At 40.6% G+C, this 22,312-nt stretch overlaps 1 protein-coding gene across 1 annotated transcript in view; it reads right to left on the bottom strand.

Annotated features, from left to right (window-relative positions):
* The window catches only part of LOC122539249 (WD repeat-containing protein 49-like), a 92,828-nt gene extending 77,219 nt beyond the window's left edge, over positions 1 to 15,609 (bottom strand). The window contains exons 1-2 of the mRNA XM_043673951.1: positions 15,404 to 15,609; positions 1,602 to 1,707 (exon numbers count right to left, since the gene is read on the bottom strand). Coding sequence (XP_043529886.1) covers positions 1,602 to 1,707; positions 15,404 to 15,609 — 312 coding nt within the window. The remainder of the gene's footprint in view (positions 1 to 1,601; positions 1,708 to 15,403) is intronic.
* Positions 15,610 to 22,312: the final 6,703 nt, after the last annotated feature.

Here is a 22,312-nt window from a genome sequence, read left to right as displayed (position 1 = left end):
TCAGGAATTGCTCTCCCTTTCACTTATATTCATTTCTGACTGCTAGGGACCATTCCATCTGTTTGTCTGGTAGCAGGTGATCTTAATGTCTAGCTTCGGAGATGCTGGTGTTGGACTGGGGTGTACAAAGTTAAAAATCACACAACACCGGGTTATAGTCCAACAGGTTTAAGTGGAAGCACACTAGCTTTCGGAGCGACGCTCCTTCATCAGGTGATTGTGGAGGGCTCGATCGTAACACAAAATTTATAGCAAAAATTTGCAGTGTGATGTAACTGAAATTATACATTAACTGAAATTGGGGAAACCGAGCAAAGGCTACGACAACGGATGAATGGACACCGCACAACAATCAACAGACAGGAGGGTTCCCTCCCAGTTGGGGAACACTTCAGTGGTCCAGGACATTCAGCCTCGGACCTTCGGGTGACCATCCTCCAAGGTGGACTTCGGGACAGACAACAGAGGAAAGTGGCCAAGCAGAGGCTGATAGCTAAGTTCGGTACCCATAGGGAGGGCCTCAACCGGGACCTTGGGTTCATGTCACATTACAGGTGATCACCATTGCACTACACACACACACACACACACACACACACTCTCACATATACACGGACACAGATACACACAGACACCCACACACACCCTTACACACACCCTTATAGACACACACACTCACATCAAAAACTGCATACATTCATGTAGAACTCGGAGCTCGAAAACTGCATGAATTTATGTAAAATTCTGTTATCTCACTTTTTAGATTGGAATCAATCTAAACATCAGGTCATAGACAGAGAACACAGGGGGCTAACACCTTCAACATATTGTCTAGCTATCACCATTGTTAACAGCTAACCCGAGAATGCAACTTTAAAAAAAAGGGTTTTGTGATTTACACATGAAAGAAGTGAAACTATCATTGTATTCTAACAGATGAAAGGCTTAACAGACAATCAATTCTTCAATGTATAATTTCAGTTAAATCACACTGCAAATTTTTGCTATAAATTCTGTGTTACGATCAAGTCCTCCACAATCACCTGATGAAGGAGCGTCGCTCCGAAAGCTAGTGTGCTTCCAATTAAACCTGTTGGACTATAACCCGGTGTTGTGTGATTTTTAACTTAATGTCTAGCAACTGCTTCCCAGCGAGGTCCTAAAACTCAGCTATTAAAATCAACCAAGGTTAATAAACTAGATTTGTTCCATTGCCAACAGAGGTTAGAAGGAAAAATGAAAAGAAACTAAAAGCCCTAGATTTTTACCTAGTGCTGTAAAGCAGCCATCACAACTCCACATAAGTATGGGTAGGTCTCCGAATGAATCATCATCACAAAAAATGTGCTCAACAATGTTTTAGCTTGTCAAATACATATCTCAACAAATCATACTAAAACTTTGTGATCCATATTGAAAGTACCATCATGTCACATATGTGACATGATGGTAATGAAAATATTATAGAAAGGCTCTAGTTAATCTCCCTCCCAATGACACATATGTTCTTTGTATACTCTATATTCTTACAGGATGTTTTCTGCAAGATTGAATAAAATTATACAGTATTAAAAAAACATTGATGAATGTCACTTTCAAACCTTAATTATCTTGTCTACCGAGATTGAAAATATCCTCCTGTCCCCTGCAGCAATACTGAGGAAGATGATGGGTGAATTATGGCCAGTCAGCCTCCCAATTGGTCGTCTGTAAAAAGATCAACAGCAAACTAATTAAGTGACTCAGAAATGAGTCAGTCTGACACAATCCATGTATAACTTGCAGCAGCTGGAAGAACAAGAGTTGTTCAAAAAGTGTCATAAAACCATCCTCTCTTCCAATGTGTCTCCATAAACACCTTCTGGTTTTAACATTGCAGGGCCTGCTCTGCCTCCCAGTGGTATTCCTTGACTCTAGTTAAATAATCAGTCCTGTTGGTAGATGGGGAGAGAATGAAATGGAAATGGAAAAAGGACACTAGATACAAATATGGAAAAACTGTTCTCAATGCACAGCAGGAGTCGAAGTTATAGTTATAATGCATCTTAATCTGCTTCCATGACAGACACTCCAATTAACATGGTGCCAGAAGGAAAGCTTTACTGAATTTGTACCATGGAGATAAGTTAATTGATTAAGAGAAGCAAAGAAAGCAATAGCAAAAGACAAGTTTTGTACACAGAATGGACACAAATGGAATCCCATCAATAAGTTAAAGAGCCAATCCAAGCTACGAAGAAAGGTATGAAAATTGATTTTCTGTTTGCCACATATGGAATAGGCATCCATCACAAATTCAACCTCAGGGAATTTAAACACAAAGAACTAAGGTTTAGAGGCTTCAAATACATAACAATCAAAAGTTTTACCTAATTATCAGTACTCAACCAAATAAACCTCCAACTGTTTTTCATAACCTTTAGGCAGTCAGCTTGTAGTGACAGCCAGCTCCATGGACAGGACTATTCCTTCAATAGTTCAATTGATACCTGCACTAACAGATCCAATGCACCTCCAGCATCGACTTCACTCATTGCCAGATGATCTTTAGGTTTCAAATAAAGATCAAACCACATCCCCTTCCTTTTCTTAATTTAAATTTTGACCCTTTGTGATGTCATCACAACCGATCCATTATTTACCTCAATGTCACAACTACCTTCATGGTGCTGGTGATGAAAGGTGTATAATTTATATACATATATATCACTTTTGACATTGAATTTTAAAATACAGGGAGATGGTGGTTGTTACTTCTGTAAAGGGGTTTCTTTTAAAATATTCCAAAATAGTGGCTAAATCTAGAATTTTGTCAGAAAGCAGGTGTTGGCAATCGCCTATGGTATTAATGGAAAGCTGTTTATACTCTTGAATTTAATACAGGTAGGGAAATATTTAAGGCCATTAGCTTTGTTTTCAGTTCAGAAGAATCTAGGATTAAGGAAGTTTTTAATTCAGTACAGAAGACACCAGTACTGATGATAGAATACAGTTTGATTTATCTCCTAGAAAGAGTTTATTACAGCTCAGAGAAAAGTGACCTTTTCAAAAGGGATCAGTTTGTGAATTTCCAAACCTGGAGAGTTTAGTTAGAAATCTGCAAGTTATTAGAAATGACAAAGTTGAGACAAACCAAGTTTCAAGCTGCCCCCTCCAGTATATACTGAGAAATAAGAAAGGGATGATCACTTTATTGGGATTGTATTATAGACCTCCTAATGTTAGAAATGGAGAAAAGTGTTGTTTTTGCAGATATAGAAAAAGCTTACAGAAAAGGGGTACAGCAAGAGAACTATTAACTCTGCAGATATTTAGGGAAAAGTATCTCTATTTTTCAGTGCATAATTATGGATAATTAAGTACTAACTTTAATGTAGATTTATTAAAGAAAATAATTCCTTTTACCATAATGTTTAAAATAACAGTTTCAGCAAAAAGCTAAGATTACTGAAACATATAAGCGAAGCATGAAAAAGATACATTGTTAAGATGAATGTACAAGAGTGGAATGTACCTGTGGACAATGAAAGAAGTTAGAAAGGGAACATCGAGATAAGAGTTTAGCCTTATGACAGCACGTGCAAGGGGGAAAATTGCCAACTGGGAAAGAAGGGGGAAATGGGTGTGGAGCATAGATGGGCAGAGGCGAAATAGTAAGAAAGATTGGGTAATGTAGGGATCAGAAGAGGTGACCTCACATAGCTCAAAAGTATAACTGTGTAATAGTTTGAATAATCATCACTTCAATTGCTTTCTGCAATTGGGGTCCTTTCTTGCAAGATTGTAGAATAAATTGTCTTGTTTCCAGCTTTGGTGGTCTCTAAATTTTATTGAATTTTGTTTCTAACAGATTTGGGTGATCGTCCTAGGATCCCAAGCTCCGGTCGCTCGGCAATTGCTGGGAAAATGGAGAAGGTGTACCTCGCTGATTTCGGCGGTCTTTAGTTTCCCTCTTTGCCGCAGTGGCTCGGGCGAGCGAGATCCGGACTGAGAGACCCTGGAAACAAGACGGGTTGAGACGTGGCGGGTTCGGTTGGGTAACTCTTGTGCACAGGACCCAGGTAAGAAAAAGGTCTTGAATAAGTATTATCCGGGCGACCGGGGTAGGCAACGGTATTTGCTGCCATCACCGCGGGGCGGAGCGCGCTGACACGCAGCGGGTTTGGTTGGGTAACTCTTATACACAAAACCCGATAAGATATATATATCTCTGGGCGACCGGGGCAAGTAACGGTTGTTGCTGCCATTGCTGTGGGCTGGCTTATGGCGGAAGATATATCTGTATATCTCCGGGCGACCGAGGCAAGCAACAGTTGGACAGGGCGCGCTGACACACGGCGGCTTGGTCAGATCAACTCTTGTGTATATAAGACCCGGGTATGCGGGCAGCCGGGATAGGTAGTGATAGTTGTCTAGGGCATGCAACGGGGTGGTTGCTGCCAAGTATTGCCTGGGGACTGGGGACATTCAACAAGGTAACTCTTGTGCACAGACCAAGGAATGAAAATGGACCTTTAAGTATTGCCTTGGTGGTCGGGCATGTACGAGAAGTACGGGGAATTGGCAACACAGAAATTAAGGTATTTAATTGGCTAAAATAATCTGATGAGTGAGGTGTCTACCTGATTCGACCACCCAGCCTTAGACTGGTTGTTAAGAGGGGAAATCCCCCACGCGAAGGTCAGGACCCTGAAGTGGGTGTGGAAGAAGGTGACACCGGATCTCAGTAAGGTTAATTAAATTACATAAACAAACAGCTGAATATTAGTTGTTTAAGTGTCGAAGGAGACATGAGAGGGACGTCCGAGGACCACATCCCAACGGACAGTCCTTTAGGAAAAATGTTAAGAGATTGGAAGTAAAATCCTCGGACGCGAGGAAATGACAAAAAACTGATAAAATGTCAATTGAAAACAGCCTTACAGTCAGGAGGAATCAGATTATGCTTCGTGTCAGAAGGGTTAGTAGCTGAAGGGCTACTGAGGGTACACTTCATAACTAATTTATAGCCAGGCATCCAGAAAAATATTCAAAACCTAGAGGAGTCGTTGCGGGAAGCTCAAAGTGTCTGTGTGTGTGTGTGTGTGTGTGTGTGTGTGTGAGAGAGAGAGAGAGAGAGAAAAGAGCTGTAGAACGTTTAACCCTTTGTGATTCAGTCTGAATGCACATTTGCTTGTTGGTGATTGAATGTTCCCTGGAACTTGAAATCTGGGACTGTTTTGAATCTGATTTCTATTATGGAAATTTTAATATGATTTATTTTAATGTTAAGGATTTTGCAAGATTATGAAATAAAATGTTAACTCTTGTTCTTTTTACAGGTCATGACTACCTTACTATTAGTTTCTAACTAATCTCTTTTGTCCTTACATAAAAGCGATTTGTGGAGGACAGTTGAAGTCTCGGTTCAACATTAGATTGTAATAAATCAAAAAAAAAGAAAATCCTATGGTTAAAATCGGTGACCTTGGATTCGGCCATTATTCATGCATTAGAAGTTTTTTTTTAAACGACCTATAGCATTATAATTGAGCAATGACTGGTCAGGGCTACTTAAGAAAACTAATTTTGGATCAAGGGACTAAAACCAGGTAATTATAGTGGATTTCAAAGTTGGGAACTGTATGCACTGAATAAATGAATTTGTAATACATACATACACACAAGTAAGATTCCTAAATGTATATTTAGGAACAGGCTTTAAAGTTAGACAAGCATAAATTGATAAATTATATTTGAGATTACAGGGAGCAAGAAATATTGCAATGTTTCTTTAAAAATCAAGGTCTAAACAAAACATTGGGTAATAAAGAAAAGGACAAAACTCAAAAGAGAAGGAAACCGGAATGGTGGCGGGCAGCATGTTGAAAATAAAGGGAGGAGATGTTAAGGCACCTGGTAGACAGGAACAAGGATCAATGTGGAAATCCCCACAAGTGGGATGTTATTACTGTGGAAAGACAGGTCACTTTAAGAGAGAGTGTCATGATCCGAAAAAGGAATTAAAGGCAGTGCCGTTTATGAACCTTGATGAAAAATAGGGGTGTCAGGAGTTCCTGCCCCCAGGGACCCACCAGGAACTCTTGATAAATTTAAAGGTGGGGCCTTACAAAGAGGACGTAGTTTTCCTAGTCGATATGACTAGGAAACGGGGGCAGCAAGGTCATCCTTAAAGTTTAAGCCAAAGGGAGTGGGAACGAAAAAGTTAATTGGATTATGGTGACAGTTTTGTGATGAGAGGCATGAAGAGTCAGTTTTGCGCTCATGACGAGATATTGTCACCAAATTGGGGATTGAATTAACTGCAAATGGTGCGATGGAATCTGTTGAGGTTCTTTAAAATGAATGTGCTCGAAAAAAAAACAATGACAGAAACAGGGTGAGAAGTCGCAAGTGACTGGTAAACAAACAGAACTGCGCGATTACAGTTTTTAAAATGTTTTAGTCACTTGTTGTGTTTGCACCCTGAATTATATAATATATATAATTAATAATTAATATTTATAATAAATCAATTGTATTAGCCTGAATCAATATTAATTGGCAGGATTCCTTCACACATTCTCAGTGACCTGTCATATTGATTCATGGTTAATTTAAAATATGAACTGCATTAATTCATTGTTAATTAAAGAATGGAAAGATACATTACTGACCAGAGTGTGTGCAGGCAATGGCAGCAACAGTCTATTGGTAGAGGAGAGTCGGAAACTTACTTTTGGGGGAGCCTTAATAGTCAGCATCCCACATCGGGTACGGACTATACTAAATCAGAAAGCAGGACAATGGCTCACAGACTCTTGGATCTTGAAATATGAGACAATCTTAATAGAACAGGATGACCTTGTGTTAGTCACAGAAGTTGCTTGAATCCAGCTGCATTTCTGTGGCGGAGAGAGGGGGGTGGCCCTTGGCAATCCAGAACATGACTGCTTTGATATTACTGAATATCAGACTAAAGTGCGAATGAACTTAAGAGATGTACCGTTGCATGCGGGTGTTCGGTTGTCTATCGGCGAGTCCTCCCGGATGATTGAGGGTAAAAGGCAGAATGGATATGCTGTAGTAGACGGGATAGAGGGAAGCATTATCTAGGCTGAAAGACTGCCTAACGGCTGGTCAGCCTAAACTTGTGAACTCTATGCCCGAGAAAGAGCTCTCAGAACCTTAGAAAACAAAAAAGGAACAATATGTACAGACTCCAAATATGCGTTTGGAGTCATATAAACGGACATCAGAAGGGGAATGAACCGGAAGTAAGGGGAAATAGACTGGTCGATGAGGTAATTAAAGAAGTGACCCTGAATCCACAAGGAGCAGTGATATACTCCCTAATACCTACAATTTTAGATCTTCAGGGTGCCCCGTTGTTTATTGCAAAGGGGGAAAAGGGACTAAAAGATTTAGGAGCTGCAAAGACAGCAGATGGAGCAGCCTTATAGTAGTTAGTACCCCCCCATCAAGTCAGAACTGTGTTAAACCAAAAGGCAGGGAGATGGTTGACGAGGCCATCCTGATGGAAGAAGATGACCTGGTGTTAGCAACAGACACCTGTCTAAACCCAGCTACCTTCGTATGGAAGGGAGACCCTCTAGACAAACGAGAATTAGAACATGACTGTTTAGATATCATAGAGTATCAAACCAAAATTAGACAGGACCTGAGAGATCTACCTTTACATGACAGGGATAGATTGTTTATAGATGGATCGTCGAGAGTAGTGGAAGGAAAAAGACACAATGGATATGCAGTAGTGGACGGTAACAAAAACCAAACAGTGGTGGCAGACCGGCTGCCAAACATATGGTCAGCCCGGACCTGTGAATTGTACCCATTAAATCAAGCTTTAAAACACTTAGAGAATCGGGATGGGACAATTTACACTGATTCTAAGTATGTATAAAATAATAAGGGAAGGGCTCAAAGATGGAAGGAACCCAGGAGTGAGACTCTTCCAAAGTATACATATGAATTACACTGAACTACCCCCAGTGGGAAAACAGAAGTACCTGTTGGTCTTAGTAGACCACTTAACCGGGTGTGTGGAAGATTTCCCAATGTCATTAGCCACCTCAAAAGGAGTGGTGAAAACCCTCCTTGAACATATCATCCCATGATATGGAATAGTGAAAAGTATAGATTCAGACCAAGGTAGCCATTTTACTTCCAAGATCTTACAAGAAGTAATGGCAAGAATTCCACACCCCTTTGGCACCCACCCTCCTCTGGGAGGGTGGAACGAATGAATCAAATCTTAAAGAAGCAATTATCTAAGCTAGTCCTAGAGACTCGATTACCATGGACAAAATGTTTACCTATCGCATTGCTACGCATTAGGACTGTTCCTAGATGTGATATAGGCCTCTCTCCTTATAAGGTGATGTTTTGGATTACATTTTTTGGGTGGAAGAGGGGAATTACCAACTGTAGAGTTCAATTATAAGTTTTTAAAAGAACTATATTGTGGCGCTCGGCTCTTCCTTGTCTATCCTTAGGAAGAAGGGTCTGTTGACCCAGATACCTCCACTTAAGTTCGACAACCGGATGATTGGGTCCTGATCAAGACCTGGAAAGATACCAAACTCCACCGAGCTGGGAGGGACCATTCCTAACCCTCCTGACTACTGAGACAGCTATCCGGACTGCTGAGAAAGGGTGGAGTCATCACACTTGCGTCAAAGGTCCTGTGAACGCCCATTGGCGGAGTGGCACGCTCATCCTACAGACAACCCTCTGAAAGTTAAGCTGAGAAAGAGGGAATGAACTAAGATAAAAGACTCTTTTAATGTTTGATGAGATATATATTGTATTGATTGTAAGGGTTGCGTGGACTCACCTCTCCCTGGCGCCTAAAAGATTAAGATAGGGTGATAGGCAGGGTTCAGAGATGGGTGGTACTGGTATAGTATTATCACGTTAGTAGTACTAACTGTTCAAGGAAGCGGGAAAAATCACTTCACTACACTATGCCAAAATTATGCCAAACAAGAGGGACTTGCCGACTGTTGGGTCTGTGCAGAGGTCCCACACCATGGTGAATCTGGGATCCCCCCCTCAGTAATACCGCTCACCAAAAGAGAAATGTACGATGTACAACAATTTGACTCGGGCTTAAATAATACAAAGTGGGAATCTGAAAGGAGCAAATATAACTTTGCGGGATGGTTCCCAAGGCTAGCCCTGAAAACCCAGGGTGTTTTCGATAGCCTTAGAATTTCCCCACCAAAAGGAGCAGTAAACACCACCTGTTTCTGTAATCGGAATGACACTGCACCTTTCCAATTAAGAAAATCATCTTGCGTCCATACCAACCAAGCTTCTGCCACGAACACTCCCCAAGTATTGAACGGGAAATATTGGGTATGTGGTCTGAAGGCCTATCCATTTATTCCCAGGGAAAAATACATTCGTGTGACCGAATGTGTAGAAATAAATGCATGTAATGAAATTGATGAGGCATTGCCTTAAAACAAGAAAGGCTAGAGTGGTTGCTGTTACCTTGCTTATATAGTCCCTCACCTCCGAATAGAAAAACATGAGCCCAACCTAAGAAAGGAGGGGGGGGGAATAAGACATAAGACCCGAGAGGTCCCCGAAGGAGACCGTCTGCTGTGGACACTGCTCCCAAACTTTAGCACTACAAGGGCAGGGGTGGAAATACAGAAACTGGCGGCTGCCCTTGAAAATTTAATTAATGATACCACCGGCGCAATGGGAGAAACTCAATCCCAGATATCAGCCATAACCATCGAAATGATAGCAACAAGACTAACAGCTTTACTGAATCGAATGGCTTTAGACTATCTCTTGGCCGAAAAAAGGGGAACTTGTGCACTGATTGGTAAGGGATGCTGCACCTTCATCCCAGACACCTCTTCCATAGTGGAAGATAAGGCAGAAATAGTACAATATAAGAGAAATTGCGGATGAACTCCGAAAAGATGAAAGATGGGGATGGGTGACAGGAGACTGACCGGTTGGGGAAAATGGTTAGCTAATTTAGGCATACATGTATTACTAATAATTGTAGGTTTACTGATAGGATTCAATGTGTTAAAATAGATAATCACTCAGCTGGTAATGTCTTTGGGAGGACAACAATACAAGCGCAAGAAAGAGAGAGTAGCGGATTACTCCTGGAGTTTGAAAAAGACAGACTTAGAAGGACAGAAATGGCAAGATTGTGAACCTCTGCAGCATAGAGTGAAAAGAGGGCAGAAACTAAAATTGCAAAAACAACAAATGGTAAAAGAAAAGAAATGGGGAAGTTGTTAGAAATGGGGAAAAGTGTTGTTTTTGCAGATATAGAAAAAGCATACAGAAAAGGGGTACAAGAGAACTATTAACTCTGCAGGTATTTAGGGAAAAGTATCTCTACTTTTCACAGCATAATTATGGATAATTAAGAACTAACTTTAACATAGATTTATTAAAGAAAATAATTCCTTTTACCATAATGTTTAAAATAACAGTTTCAGCAAAACGCTAAGATTACTGAAACATATAAGCGAAGCACGAAAAAGATACATTGTTAAGATGAATGTACAAGAACGGAATGTACCTGTGGACAATGAAAGAAGTTACAAAGGGAACATCGAGATGCTGCCTTATGACAGCACGTGAAAAGGGGGAAAATTGCCAACTTGGAAAGAAGGGGGCAATGGGCGTGGAGCATAGATGGGCAGAGGCAAAAAAGTAAGAAAGATTGGGTAATGTAGGGATCAGAAGTTGGTGACCTCACATAGCTCAAAAGTATAACTGTGTAATAGTTTGAATAATCATCACTTTAATTGCTTTCTGCAATTGGAGTCCTTTCTTGTAAGATCGTAGAATAAATTGTCTTGTTTCCAGTTTTGGTGGTCTCGTCTAAGTTTTATTGAATTTTGTTTCTAACACTAATAATCAGAGGGAAATTGAGAAACAAATTTGTAAGGAGATCTCAGTTATCTGTAAGAATAATAGGGTGGTTATGGTCAGGGATTTTAACTTTCCAAACATAGAGATGGAAAGGAATTTGTTAAGTGTGTACAAGACAATTTTCTGATTCAGTATATGGATGTACCTACTAGAGAAGGTGCAAAACTTGACCTACTCTTGGGAAATAAGGAACGGCAGGTGACTGAGTGTCAGTGGGGGAGCACTTTGGGGCCAGCGACCACAATTCTATTAGTTTTAAAATAGTGATGGAAAAGGATAGACCAGATCTAAAAGTTGAAGTTCTAAACTGGAGGAAGGCCAATTTTGACAGTATTAAGCAAGAACTTTCAAAAGCTGTTTGGGCACAGATGTTCGCAGGTAAAGGGATGGCTGGAAAATGGGAAGCCTTCAGAAATGAGATAACAAGAATCCAGAGAAAGTATATTCCTGTTAGGGTGAAAGGAAAGGCTGGTAGGTGTAGGGAATGCTGGATGACTAAAGAAATTGAGGGTTTGGTTAAGAAAAAGAAGGAAGTATATGTCAGGTATAGACAGGATAGATCGAGTGAATCCTTTGAAGAGTATAAAGGAAGTAGGAGTATACTTAAGAGAGGAATCAGGAGGGCAAAAAGGGGACATGAGATAGCTTTGGCAAATAGAGTTAAGGAGAATCCAAAGGGTTTTTACAAATACATTAAGGACAAAAGGGTAACTAGGGAGAGAATAGGGTGCCTCAAAGATCAGCAAGGTGGCCTTTGTGTGGAGCCGCAGGAGATGGGGCAAATACTAAATGAGTATTTTACATCAGTATTTACTGTGGGAAAGGATATGGAAGATATAGAATGTAGGGAAATAGATGGTGGCATTTTGAAAAATGTCCATATTACAGAGGAGGAAGTACTGGATGTCTTGAAATGCATAAAAGTGGATAAAACCCCAGGACCTGATCAGGTGCACCCTAGAACCCTGTAGGAAGCTAGAGAAGTGATTGCTGGGCCTCTTGCTGAGATATTTGTATCATCGATAGTCACGGTGAGGTGCTGGAAGACTGTAGGTTGGCTAACATGGTGCCACTGTTTAAGAAGTTTGCAGATGACACCAAAATTGGAGGTGTAGTGGACAGCAAAGAAAGTTACCTCAGATTACAACAGGATTTTGATCAGATGGGCCAATGGGCTGAGAAGTGGCAGATGGAGTTTAATTTAGATAAATGTGAAGTTCTGCTTTTTGGGAAAGCAAATCTTAGTAGGACTTATACACTTAATAGTAAGGTCCTAGGGAGAGTTGCTGAACAAAGAGACTTTGGAATGCAGGTTCATAGTTCCTTGAAAGTGGAGTCGCAGGTAGATAGGATAGTGAAGTAGGTGTTTGGTATGCTTTCCTTTATCGGTCAGAGTATTGTGTCCAGGAGTTGGGAGGTCATGTTGTGGCTGCACAGGACATTGGTTAGGCCACTGTTGGATTCTTGTGTGCAATTCTGGTCTCCTTCTTATCGGAAAGATGTTGTGAAACTTGAAAGGGTTCAGAAAAGATTTACAAGGATGTTGCCAGGGTTGGAGGATTTGAGCTATAGCGAGAGGTTGAACAGGCTGGGGCTGTTGTCCCTGGAGCTTCAGAGGCTGAGGGGTGACCTTATAGAGGTTTACAAAAATCATGAGGTGCATGGATAGGATAAATAGGCAAAGTCTTTTCCCTGGGGTCAGGGAGTCCAGAACTAGAGGGCATAGATTTAGGAGGAGAGGGGAAAGATATAAAAGAGACCTAAGGGGCAACTTTTTCACGCAGAGGGTGGTACATGAATAGAATGAGCTGCCAGAGGATGTGGTGGAGGCTGGTACAATTGCAACATTTAAGAGGCATTTGGATGGAGGGATATGGGCCGGGTGCTGGCAGGTGGGATGAGATTGGGTTGGGATATCTGGTCGGCATGGACGGGTTGGACCGAAGGGTCTGTTTCCATGCTGTACATTTCTATGACTATGACACAGCAGTGTCTAAGACATAGGAGCAAAAGTATGTCATCGAGCCCATCGAGTCTGCTCCACCATTCAACAAGATTGTGGCTAACCTGATAATCCTCAATTCCACTTTTCTGCCTTTGATTCCTGTACATGTTAATAATCTGTATATTGCAGCTGTGAATATACTTAATGGCCCAGCCTCAACAGCCCTCTATGGTAAAGAATTTCATAGACTTACAATCTTCTGAGAAAAGAAATTCTTCCTCATCTCGTCTTAAATGTGTAAGCCCTTATTCTCACATGCACTATACCTTCACATGCATGAAGCAGCAAAGCCAGACGTTAATGTGGACTCACACTGTGCCAATACACCCCCAACCAAACTGTCCAGATAAGTTTTTTTTTAATTTAACTAAAATTTATGCTTGGAAAATTATAAACACTTCTGGTTTTCAAATACCTGGCTGTTTTCAGGTAGCCAGCTTTCAGGTAATTTACCTGCAGAAGAAATTTGAAATCCCAGTTATTTACGAAGAGAATGAACCCACAAGATTCCATGGTTTAAGAACAGAAAATAATTTACTATACAAGTCAAACAAAGTCAACACCCTAATATCTGGAAATCTGTACAAGTTAAACATGAATTAACAAGAAAATTGCAGTCAATTATAAACAATCAATTAAGCATTAAATGGCATATACAATTGATACTGATTTTATGAAGTGACTTGTAAGTCTATTACTTATAGGTCATCTCCTTTTACAATGTGGCCTGATCCACAGCTGAGAGTTACATATGACCAATCCAAGTTCCACACATATGGTCTTCACCAAAAACTAACAGATGTCTAGAAAATCTCCTCAACTTGATCTAGATGACATTGAAACACTGGTGTAATTTTCAAGTAATAACAGCAACTGCAGCAATCTATTTAATTCTAAACCTGGCCTCTGTCTTCTTCAGCTTTCTTATACTGCGCCACTGGACTCCGCAACTGTTACTACTGATTTTGGATGGCTATGTGTCCCTTTATACAGCTCTAACCAGTTTCACTTTTCCTAAGAGGATGGATTTCCAATCTCAGTTTCCGTATACAATATGCCTCAAAAAACATGAGCTTTGATCCATAGATTTCATCATCATCAGAGACGGGCTGGCTACAGATTGCAGTTTCTAGATTCAGAACTACTAAAAGTAGTTTAATAAGGTAGTCTCCTCCATCAACTGTCAACTGCTTTTCACCTGCTGTGCTGCAGTTAATGGGATAGCACTGCACAGCAGGGCAAAGACAGGCAAAAACACAAGTTGGACAGGGCCAAGGATGATTATTTGACTTTTGCTTGAAATTTGTCATTACTTCATTTATAAATTTGGTTGGGAAGGGTTATTTTGTGCTAGTTTTCAGTAAAGTTTTTTTTGGTTCAATGAGTGTTTTGATGGTCAATGACAGAGGGAAGCTAAGTGGTGTGAATGTGGTGGATGAAGGACGAATCAGGGATGCACTTGTCAGCTTTGCACTCAGATGATTTCTTCACTAACTGTATTAGCAGAAAGGAGTTGGCTAAGTTTACTATTCTTCCTTGTGTTCCTCAGGTGCACAGTTTGCAGCTACAGCTGAGCTTGGACAACATGAAAAACATGATCACAAACTTTGACAACTGCCCCATCTTGCACTGAAATGCTCCTCTACAACAGTCAGAACAATACTGTGTTTATTTTGAGATCTAAGGGCACTTGCAGTGCTAATGCACCCTATTTCTAACTCAAAGATTATAACCAGTTTAAAAACAGACTTTTTCTTTTAATCATTCATGAGATGTGGGCATCACTAGGTAGAATGTATTTATTTCTGAAACCTAATTTCCCTAGAGAAGGTAATGGTGAGCTTCGTGAACCTGCTGTTCTTGGTGTGTAGGAAAACCATGGAAATCTGAAATACCATATTGTTCATTTCATGGGATATATGCAATATCCCTCTGTACCAACACATCTGAAAGTCCATGGAAATGTTATCCAAACTGAGCAGTTAATTTGAACATTGAAACATTCATCCATCTTGATAGCTTTGTCTCTTCTTGTAATACTTAATGCTTTGAATTCTATAGGGATTGTTCAAATCTCTTAACATAACTTCACTGGGAGATGCAAACTCCAAAAGAAATGCAGAGTACAATTGCAGAATTTTAGAACCCATCTATTTAGATTATCAAATATATATATACATATATAATCAATAGCATAAACAACCTATAATACAACCTACAATGTATATTTGGAGGGACAATGTCTAGAAAGTAAACAATGGTAATTTTCATTCTTGCAATTGCTGTGCAATATGCTTATTGTTTGATTTTTTAATTCTTGGGAGATTGTGTAATTCAGTGACTGAACCTATTGAAGAATGCCGGTAGTTTGAACTTGAATGTAATGTGTAGAAATTATTATTAATTCATACAGGAACATGGAGCCTAACAGTCACTGACATAATGCTTTCAAGGCTTTAGATTTTACATATATTTCCTTACCCTGTGAAGTTTGGATTCCACATTCGAATTATTCTGTCTAATCCTCCTGTAACAAGCACATTCTTTTCTTTGCAGAAGTCAAAGGTTTTTGCTCCTTTGGAGATTAAAAATACTGCTTCATCACAACTCTGTCTTCTCTGTAGAACAGTCACTCCTGTCTGGGGGTGCCTGTCCTTATTATAGACTTCATCTTGAATTTCTTTCATCCTCTGCTGAATGGACTTTGTACCTATGACACAACCTATAATGCATATTTATAAGTACAATGTCAAGAAAGGATCTAGACAATGTAAATTTTCATTTTCGCAACTGCTGTGCAATATTCTTAGTTTTATTTTAGTTGTAAGGACATTGATGAGTTGGAAGGATACATTTATTACCCATTTTTGAGATGGTTGTGACAGACCTTAAATTGCTGATGTTCTCCAATTAATGGTTTTAGAAATGGAATTTTAAGCTATTGATCTGGCAATATATCATCCTTGCAAAACTTCACTTCAATAACTTTTGATGTACATGTGCTAACAGCATATGAAAGCACAACTCAATGTTTTAACAGAATCAAGTTCAAATGTTCAAATTGCAACATAAATACATATTTTTCAGTAGCTTGGCCAATCCAGTTTTCTAACAGTTCACCTACAATTAATATCTTGTTTCAGCATTATTAAAATAGCATAATAACATGAATATTTGGCAACTTGATGTACGATGCTTCCATCATTTGTAAATACAAAATTATTAAAACTTCAATTTTCACACATACTTCAGAAAATCAGGAATAGTGATGAAGCAAACTCTTGTGTGAAGCAGTCAATACTCAACATTTGGGTCTTACAACTGGTTCCTACCATTTGCTCCCTCATGCCTGGATGTTACCCAGGTCCTACTGTGGCTAGTATGGTTTTTTCACTATTTTAGAAGTTATGAATGAAGCTGAATACAGTGGAAGAGTTAACCAACAGCTCCACTCCTGACTTCATGTCAGAAACATTGGTGAAGCAGTTGAAAATGATTTGACTCTGATACTGCCCTGAGGAGCTCAAGGGAGTTATGAATGTTTCTGACATGCTAACACATTAATTCATCTGCACATCCTACCTATGACTAGAGCAGTCGTTTCCTCATTGCAACTTGATATAACTTTATTGATAGAGTGGATGTATTTAATCTGTGAAAAGAAAAAACTAGATTTAATTTTCAATTAATCGGTCAGAATTCTTGACAGCTCATTTACCCTGCAACACATTACCTCTGACACCCAATCGTTATGAGCCTTCCAGCGTACGTAGGAGATTGCTCCATGACTTGCAAGTTTCTCAATGGTAATGCTTGGAATTCCATCCACTAATGGACCCTTTGTCCAGTTCCTGCAAATTAAAGTAGTCTCAGAAATAAGAAATATTGATTTGCTGAAGCAGTAAAAAAATTTTTTTCAGAAATATACGCACAAGTTAAGATGGATATCTTTTCATATCTGCATTCACTGCTCAAAAGCAAAACAATGGGGAGCAATTTGACTAGTTTAATCTAACTTATTTTTACAACTTGTGTATTATCTTCTGACTATATAGTTTGATAGATTGTGATCTAGTGGCCAAAGCCCTAAAGGACTTTGTAAAAACATTGAGTTTCTGTGATTATTTTTAACTGTATACATATATTAAATGTGACAAACAAGTTGTGGGAAATATTGCAGAGACAGTTTATGCCTGAAGAGTTATTGACAAAGTGCATAGATGTACAGGGCAGAATCTTATGAAGTATCAGCAGTGTGGGCAATAGTGAGATTTGTGGCAGAACTGGACAACAGGTCCGGCAAGACCCATCTCAATGTTGGGAGCAGCTCACTGACTCTTTTATGTATTTCAAAGTGCACCCACAACAAGCATTGAAAGACTGCCACAAGGACATTTTGATGCATGAACAGGCACCCAGCTCATAGCCTTGACTAGGCTGCATCTCAGGGCTACCAGGGTGCTTTCCTAGTGCTATTTAGTCAGTGTATACCTGCATACTCACCTTGTTTGGCCATGCCAATTAATGTGTCACTCAACCAGCAGCTTGACTTGCCAGTCAGCAATCCTCAGTCATGGGATCGGGGTGGATATCTTGCTGCACAGTGGTGCTCTACATCAGTCTCTACAGCTGCTCCATGTGCCAGCAGCTTATATACTGCATGTGCAGCACAGCAAGTAGCCACAATTCAATGTCTTAGGGCAATAGTTCTCACTGAAATAACTGGAGACAACTATCACTCAGGGGGTCCTGGCACAATAAGTTAAGGGCAGCCTCTGATACCACCCCAGGGACTGGCCATAGTCAGGCATCTGGTCAGGGTGTTCTCAATCAGGGGCTTAAGGTCTCAGCAGTCTGGGGAGTATATAACAGTGGCTCCATAAAAGCTGGTCCACAATGGGAGGGTTAATGTAGTTAGGTCCCTCATGGGTGTGGGCCATGGTCTGTCTTCTGAGACCATCCAGTGCCACTAATGGGAAAGGACAGTTGGGAATGCTGAGGGGACAAGGGACCTGCTAGAAGGAGAATTAACAGGCTATTCTTCAGGATTTCAGCCTGGGGAAAGATGGGGTGACAGTTGCAAAGCAAGCAAAAGAATTTAAAATGGGAGTGGGGGGAAAGGGTGGGGAGTGTAGCATAGTAAAGCATGGATGGGAAGGGGGTTGTTATCCATGATCAGGAGCACCAGACTTTAAGGGGGGACAGTGCGTGACCACATTTTGCTTTGCCACCTTATATGACTTGAGAGGGTTAGGGGGAGATGAGAAAGTGAGGCTGAAGTAGTCAGCTTTAGTAGGGACCTGAGGAGATGCAAATCATATAGGCTGCACCTGAAGGGCTGCCAGAAAGATGATCTGGATGTTTGGGGGTTTCATTGGCATGTGGAGGTAGAGAATGGAAGCCTCTGGTTGAATTGCATTCACAGTAACCTTCTATTAAGCTGGAAATTGAAAGTCTGTGATTGCAAAAAAATGGCTGTAACCACATTTGGAGTGGTAGCATAAATTTAATGATCTGTAAAGGACAAGATACAGGACTCACTGATATGAGACCTTTTAAAGAAAAACATTTCACATTGACCCATGCACCCTGCAGGACAATGACCTGCAGCATCCCTATCCCTGCTTGTCCTAATGCAATTACACCCTGTTTTCCCTGCACTTCCCTGTCTCAGACATTGTAGACTAGCTCATTCACATCAAGACATTTGAACACAGAAGCTAGGAAAAGATTAAGGATGTTGTAGGATATGGGGTCATGGTGTCACAGCAGTACCTACTGTTTTTTATATGCATTGTTAACCTTGTTTTCACATGCTCTCAAAGTCTCTCAAAAACCAGCATCAATCCATGATTCTTCTTGGGTGGTCATGAGGATAGGCATTATGATGGCACAAATACATTTTGGTCTACACAGATGTAAGGTTGAAACAGTGAAATTTCTAGAAACATAACAAATACTGTACAATGCATTGTTACCAGTGCCACCAAGGTCCCTCAAATAAGCTTTCTTCTTTCTCTGCCTTCCACTATGTCTTGGTGTAGTCCTTAATTCCACAGTTGGAGGGAGCCTGCTCAGCATGAAGCTTATTAGCCCTAGAGTTTGATTGAGCAACTCTGAGGGATGTTTGTGTACGGATGGTCCATACGTGCTTCGTGCCAGAGACTAGTGAACCCTACACAGCCGCAAATTCCAAGTGTCAGATGATTGCAGATAGTGTAGAAATGGAGGCCTGACCATATCTGGAGTGAGGAAAATTGATTTTTTGGGCAAAAGCCCTTCATCAGGAATCCTGATGAAGGGCTTTTGCCCGAAACGTCAATTTTCCTGCTCCTCGGATGCTGCCCAACCTGCTGTGCTTTTCCAACACCACTCTAATCTTGACTCTAATCTCCAGTATCGGCAGTACCCACTTCTGCATATCTGGAGTGTTCTGAAGGATCAAGGTGTGCTTCCTCCTCTGACTGGGTGTCTTCTGGCAACACCTTCTCTCCTTGTAAAGATGGGGTGCCTAGAGTGCAGGCCAGTTCCCCAACCCCGTTGCCACCATGCCCTAGTTCCTGAGGAGCAATGGCTGAGATGATGGAGTACAAGGTGGACCTCAGCGATCTTAATTTGTTTCCTGGCACTCAATAACACACTCATTCTGAGCTTACTTGGATGCTTACAGCATCTCTGCCTTGGCCTTCTCCTTTTAGCTCATTGCCAAGTCATTCAGAACTTACAGACTAACAGCGATTCTGTCTTACGTGCTGCTTAGTGTAGACAGAAATCCAGTCAGCCTGTCACATTTGCCAGCACTGAATGATTAAGGGGGCAAACATTGGTTCACAGCACTGTGCACGTCAGTGACACTTTACAGCATATGTCACAAAGCATAAGTCTCAACCAAAATACTTCAACCATATCTGAAAGTCTATGGAGAACAGCTCTTAGTCCAACCAATGTCAAATTATCCAGTCAAAGCCACTTTCCAATCTCAGCCCAGAGGTATCAAAATGATCAGTCAGCCACATGGTGCCATCAATATCTTGGGATCCATATCCTTATTTTCCTGGTTTTAGCCACTGTCAGTCCTTCAGGTCAAATCCAACCAAACCAAGATTACCTGAAATTTAGACAGGAAGCTGCATACAAATCAGTCAGGGGCTAGACCATCCTCAGTCGAGACTATCCTTCAAGTTGAGCTGGGATGTGGACCCGGGTCAGTCCTAAAGTTTCTGAGCAGTAAACATGAAGGGGACCTATTGGAGAACAGCGCTGTTTGGGGAAATTAGGTAGGACGAGTGTGGAGTTTGGAGCTATTTTGCTGGAATGCAGAGGGGACAATCAATCAATCAATCAATCTAGATGTAAGAATAGGAGTCACTATAGCATGGATGGGCATGGACTACTTCAGAAGGGAAGGGCCATCAACAATCACTAGTGCATTAGTTTTGATGGGAGTGCACAGTGGACCACTATATTAGGTATGGCTATGCAGTGGTCCTAGGACCCAATGCGTAATAATGGAGAAATGAATAATTAAATAAAATGGTTGGATAGGAAAGTAGGGAGCTCAAAGCTAACACGGTTGACAGTGCAGAAAGGAAGAGGGATGTTAGTGGGGCTTATGGATGGGGGGACCCAGAATAATATGCTGAGTCTGCAACTCACTTTTTTGAGTATCATCTGGAAAGTTCTCCATCTTCAATCAGATCTCAACTGCATGACAAATATGAAAAATAGTTGCCAGCATACCCAGATTGGGCAGTGTATGTTTATTTTGACTATGGGAGTGAGATCCAAATGACCCTTCAAGGGGAAATTGTATTAATCAGACACTCAGATTTAAGGTGAAAGACTTCTGCAATCACAAAACTCTGCATGGGCACATGATTAATTGACAAACTAAGCAGATTAGAATTCTGGCCACAAGCAATCCTAATTATGTCACTGATAATTACAAATGAATCCTAGTAATCTCTGTGAAGCAGAAATCTCACGTGCAACCTTTAAAGTCTCACCTTTGAACCACAATTCCCAAACACATCCCAAATGTCTCAGAGGCTACACAACGGTACAGATCTGCTTTTCTGTCATATTGAACTCTAAGGACTTCAGATCTTACTTTTATTTGAAACACTTTTTCTTAGATGCTGCAGTAGTTGGAGGTTGTGGGGCATGTTTTCATTAGTCTTATCATACTTTAATTTTCTACTACAATTATGTGGATCTGGCTTGAGCTACATGTATCTAAATATGGTCTAATATGTCTGAATTCCATTTAGAGATACCCCTGCTCCTCCTTGTTGCAGATATCAATGTCCGACTATATTAAGTGACATCATGAAGTATCATTTACGTGTACTGAACTGCTAACCAGTCACACTGCTAAGAAGCTCTTTTATTTCTGATAATACCATTTGGATCAATGGAACCATCACCAATGGATCCTGCCATAGCAGCTTCCCGATAACTCTGCTTTTAGCCTCTTAAGTTTGTCAAATACTTTGTCCCTTGTGATAGAGGTTGTTGCATGATCTTTACTTTCACTAAAGCCTTTTTTATCTGATATCTTTGGGATGATTATAGTGTGCTCCACAATGAAGATTAATTTTACTTCATCCCAACAGCTGGATGCCTCGCAGGGATGGCTGCTAGGAACTGAGGTGATGACTAACTCTGATGACTACATGACGGAAGCCCCTGACTGTGGCTGAGTTTAGATACAACACATTCCTCCACGAGATTACAGACCTCCTCAAAATGAAGTTCTGATGCTTGAATCAATCTTGGTGGGAAGTTAGGGCAGGCTTTCAGTGCATCCCAGACTGTATTATATAATCCCAAAATGCTTGTAATATGAACAGGTGACAAGGGGATGTGATGAGCACTGAAGAGCTGAGAGAGTGGCAGTAATCTTCCCAGGGGAAAAATAAGGACATTGAATGTAAAGCTATAAGAAACAGGAGCAACAGTAGGATATTCGGCCCATCTAGGCTTCCCTGCTATTCAACAAGATCATGCCTGAAATGTTCCTAACCATAACTCCTCTTCTGTGCCAGCTCAGCATGGTTGTCGACTCCCTAAAATTTCAAAATTTATTTACCTTTTCTTTAAATGCTTTCAGTGATTCAGATGCCTCAACTCTCCAGGGTTAAAATTTTAGACAGTCGCTACCCGCTAGGAGAAGACATTCCTTTGCATCTCAGTTTTATGAGTGTCCCTTTATTCAGCAATTATGCCCCTAGTTTGAGACTCTCCTACTACTGGAAACTCTTCTCAGAATCTTGAGTATATCATAAGATCATCCCTCATTCTTCTAAATTCTAATGAATAATGGACTGATCTGTTTAGGCATTCTGCATAAAATAACCTCATCCCAAGAATCACCTTCATGAATCTCTT

Source organism: Chiloscyllium plagiosum, chromosome 32 (genome assembly GCF_004010195.1).
Source record: "Chiloscyllium plagiosum isolate BGI_BamShark_2017 chromosome 32, ASM401019v2, whole genome shotgun sequence".
NCBI lineage: Eukaryota > Metazoa > Chordata > Chondrichthyes > Orectolobiformes > Hemiscylliidae > Chiloscyllium > Chiloscyllium plagiosum.
Note: the sequence above shows the minus strand (reverse complement) of the source record. Positions and strands in the feature narration are given on the sequence as shown.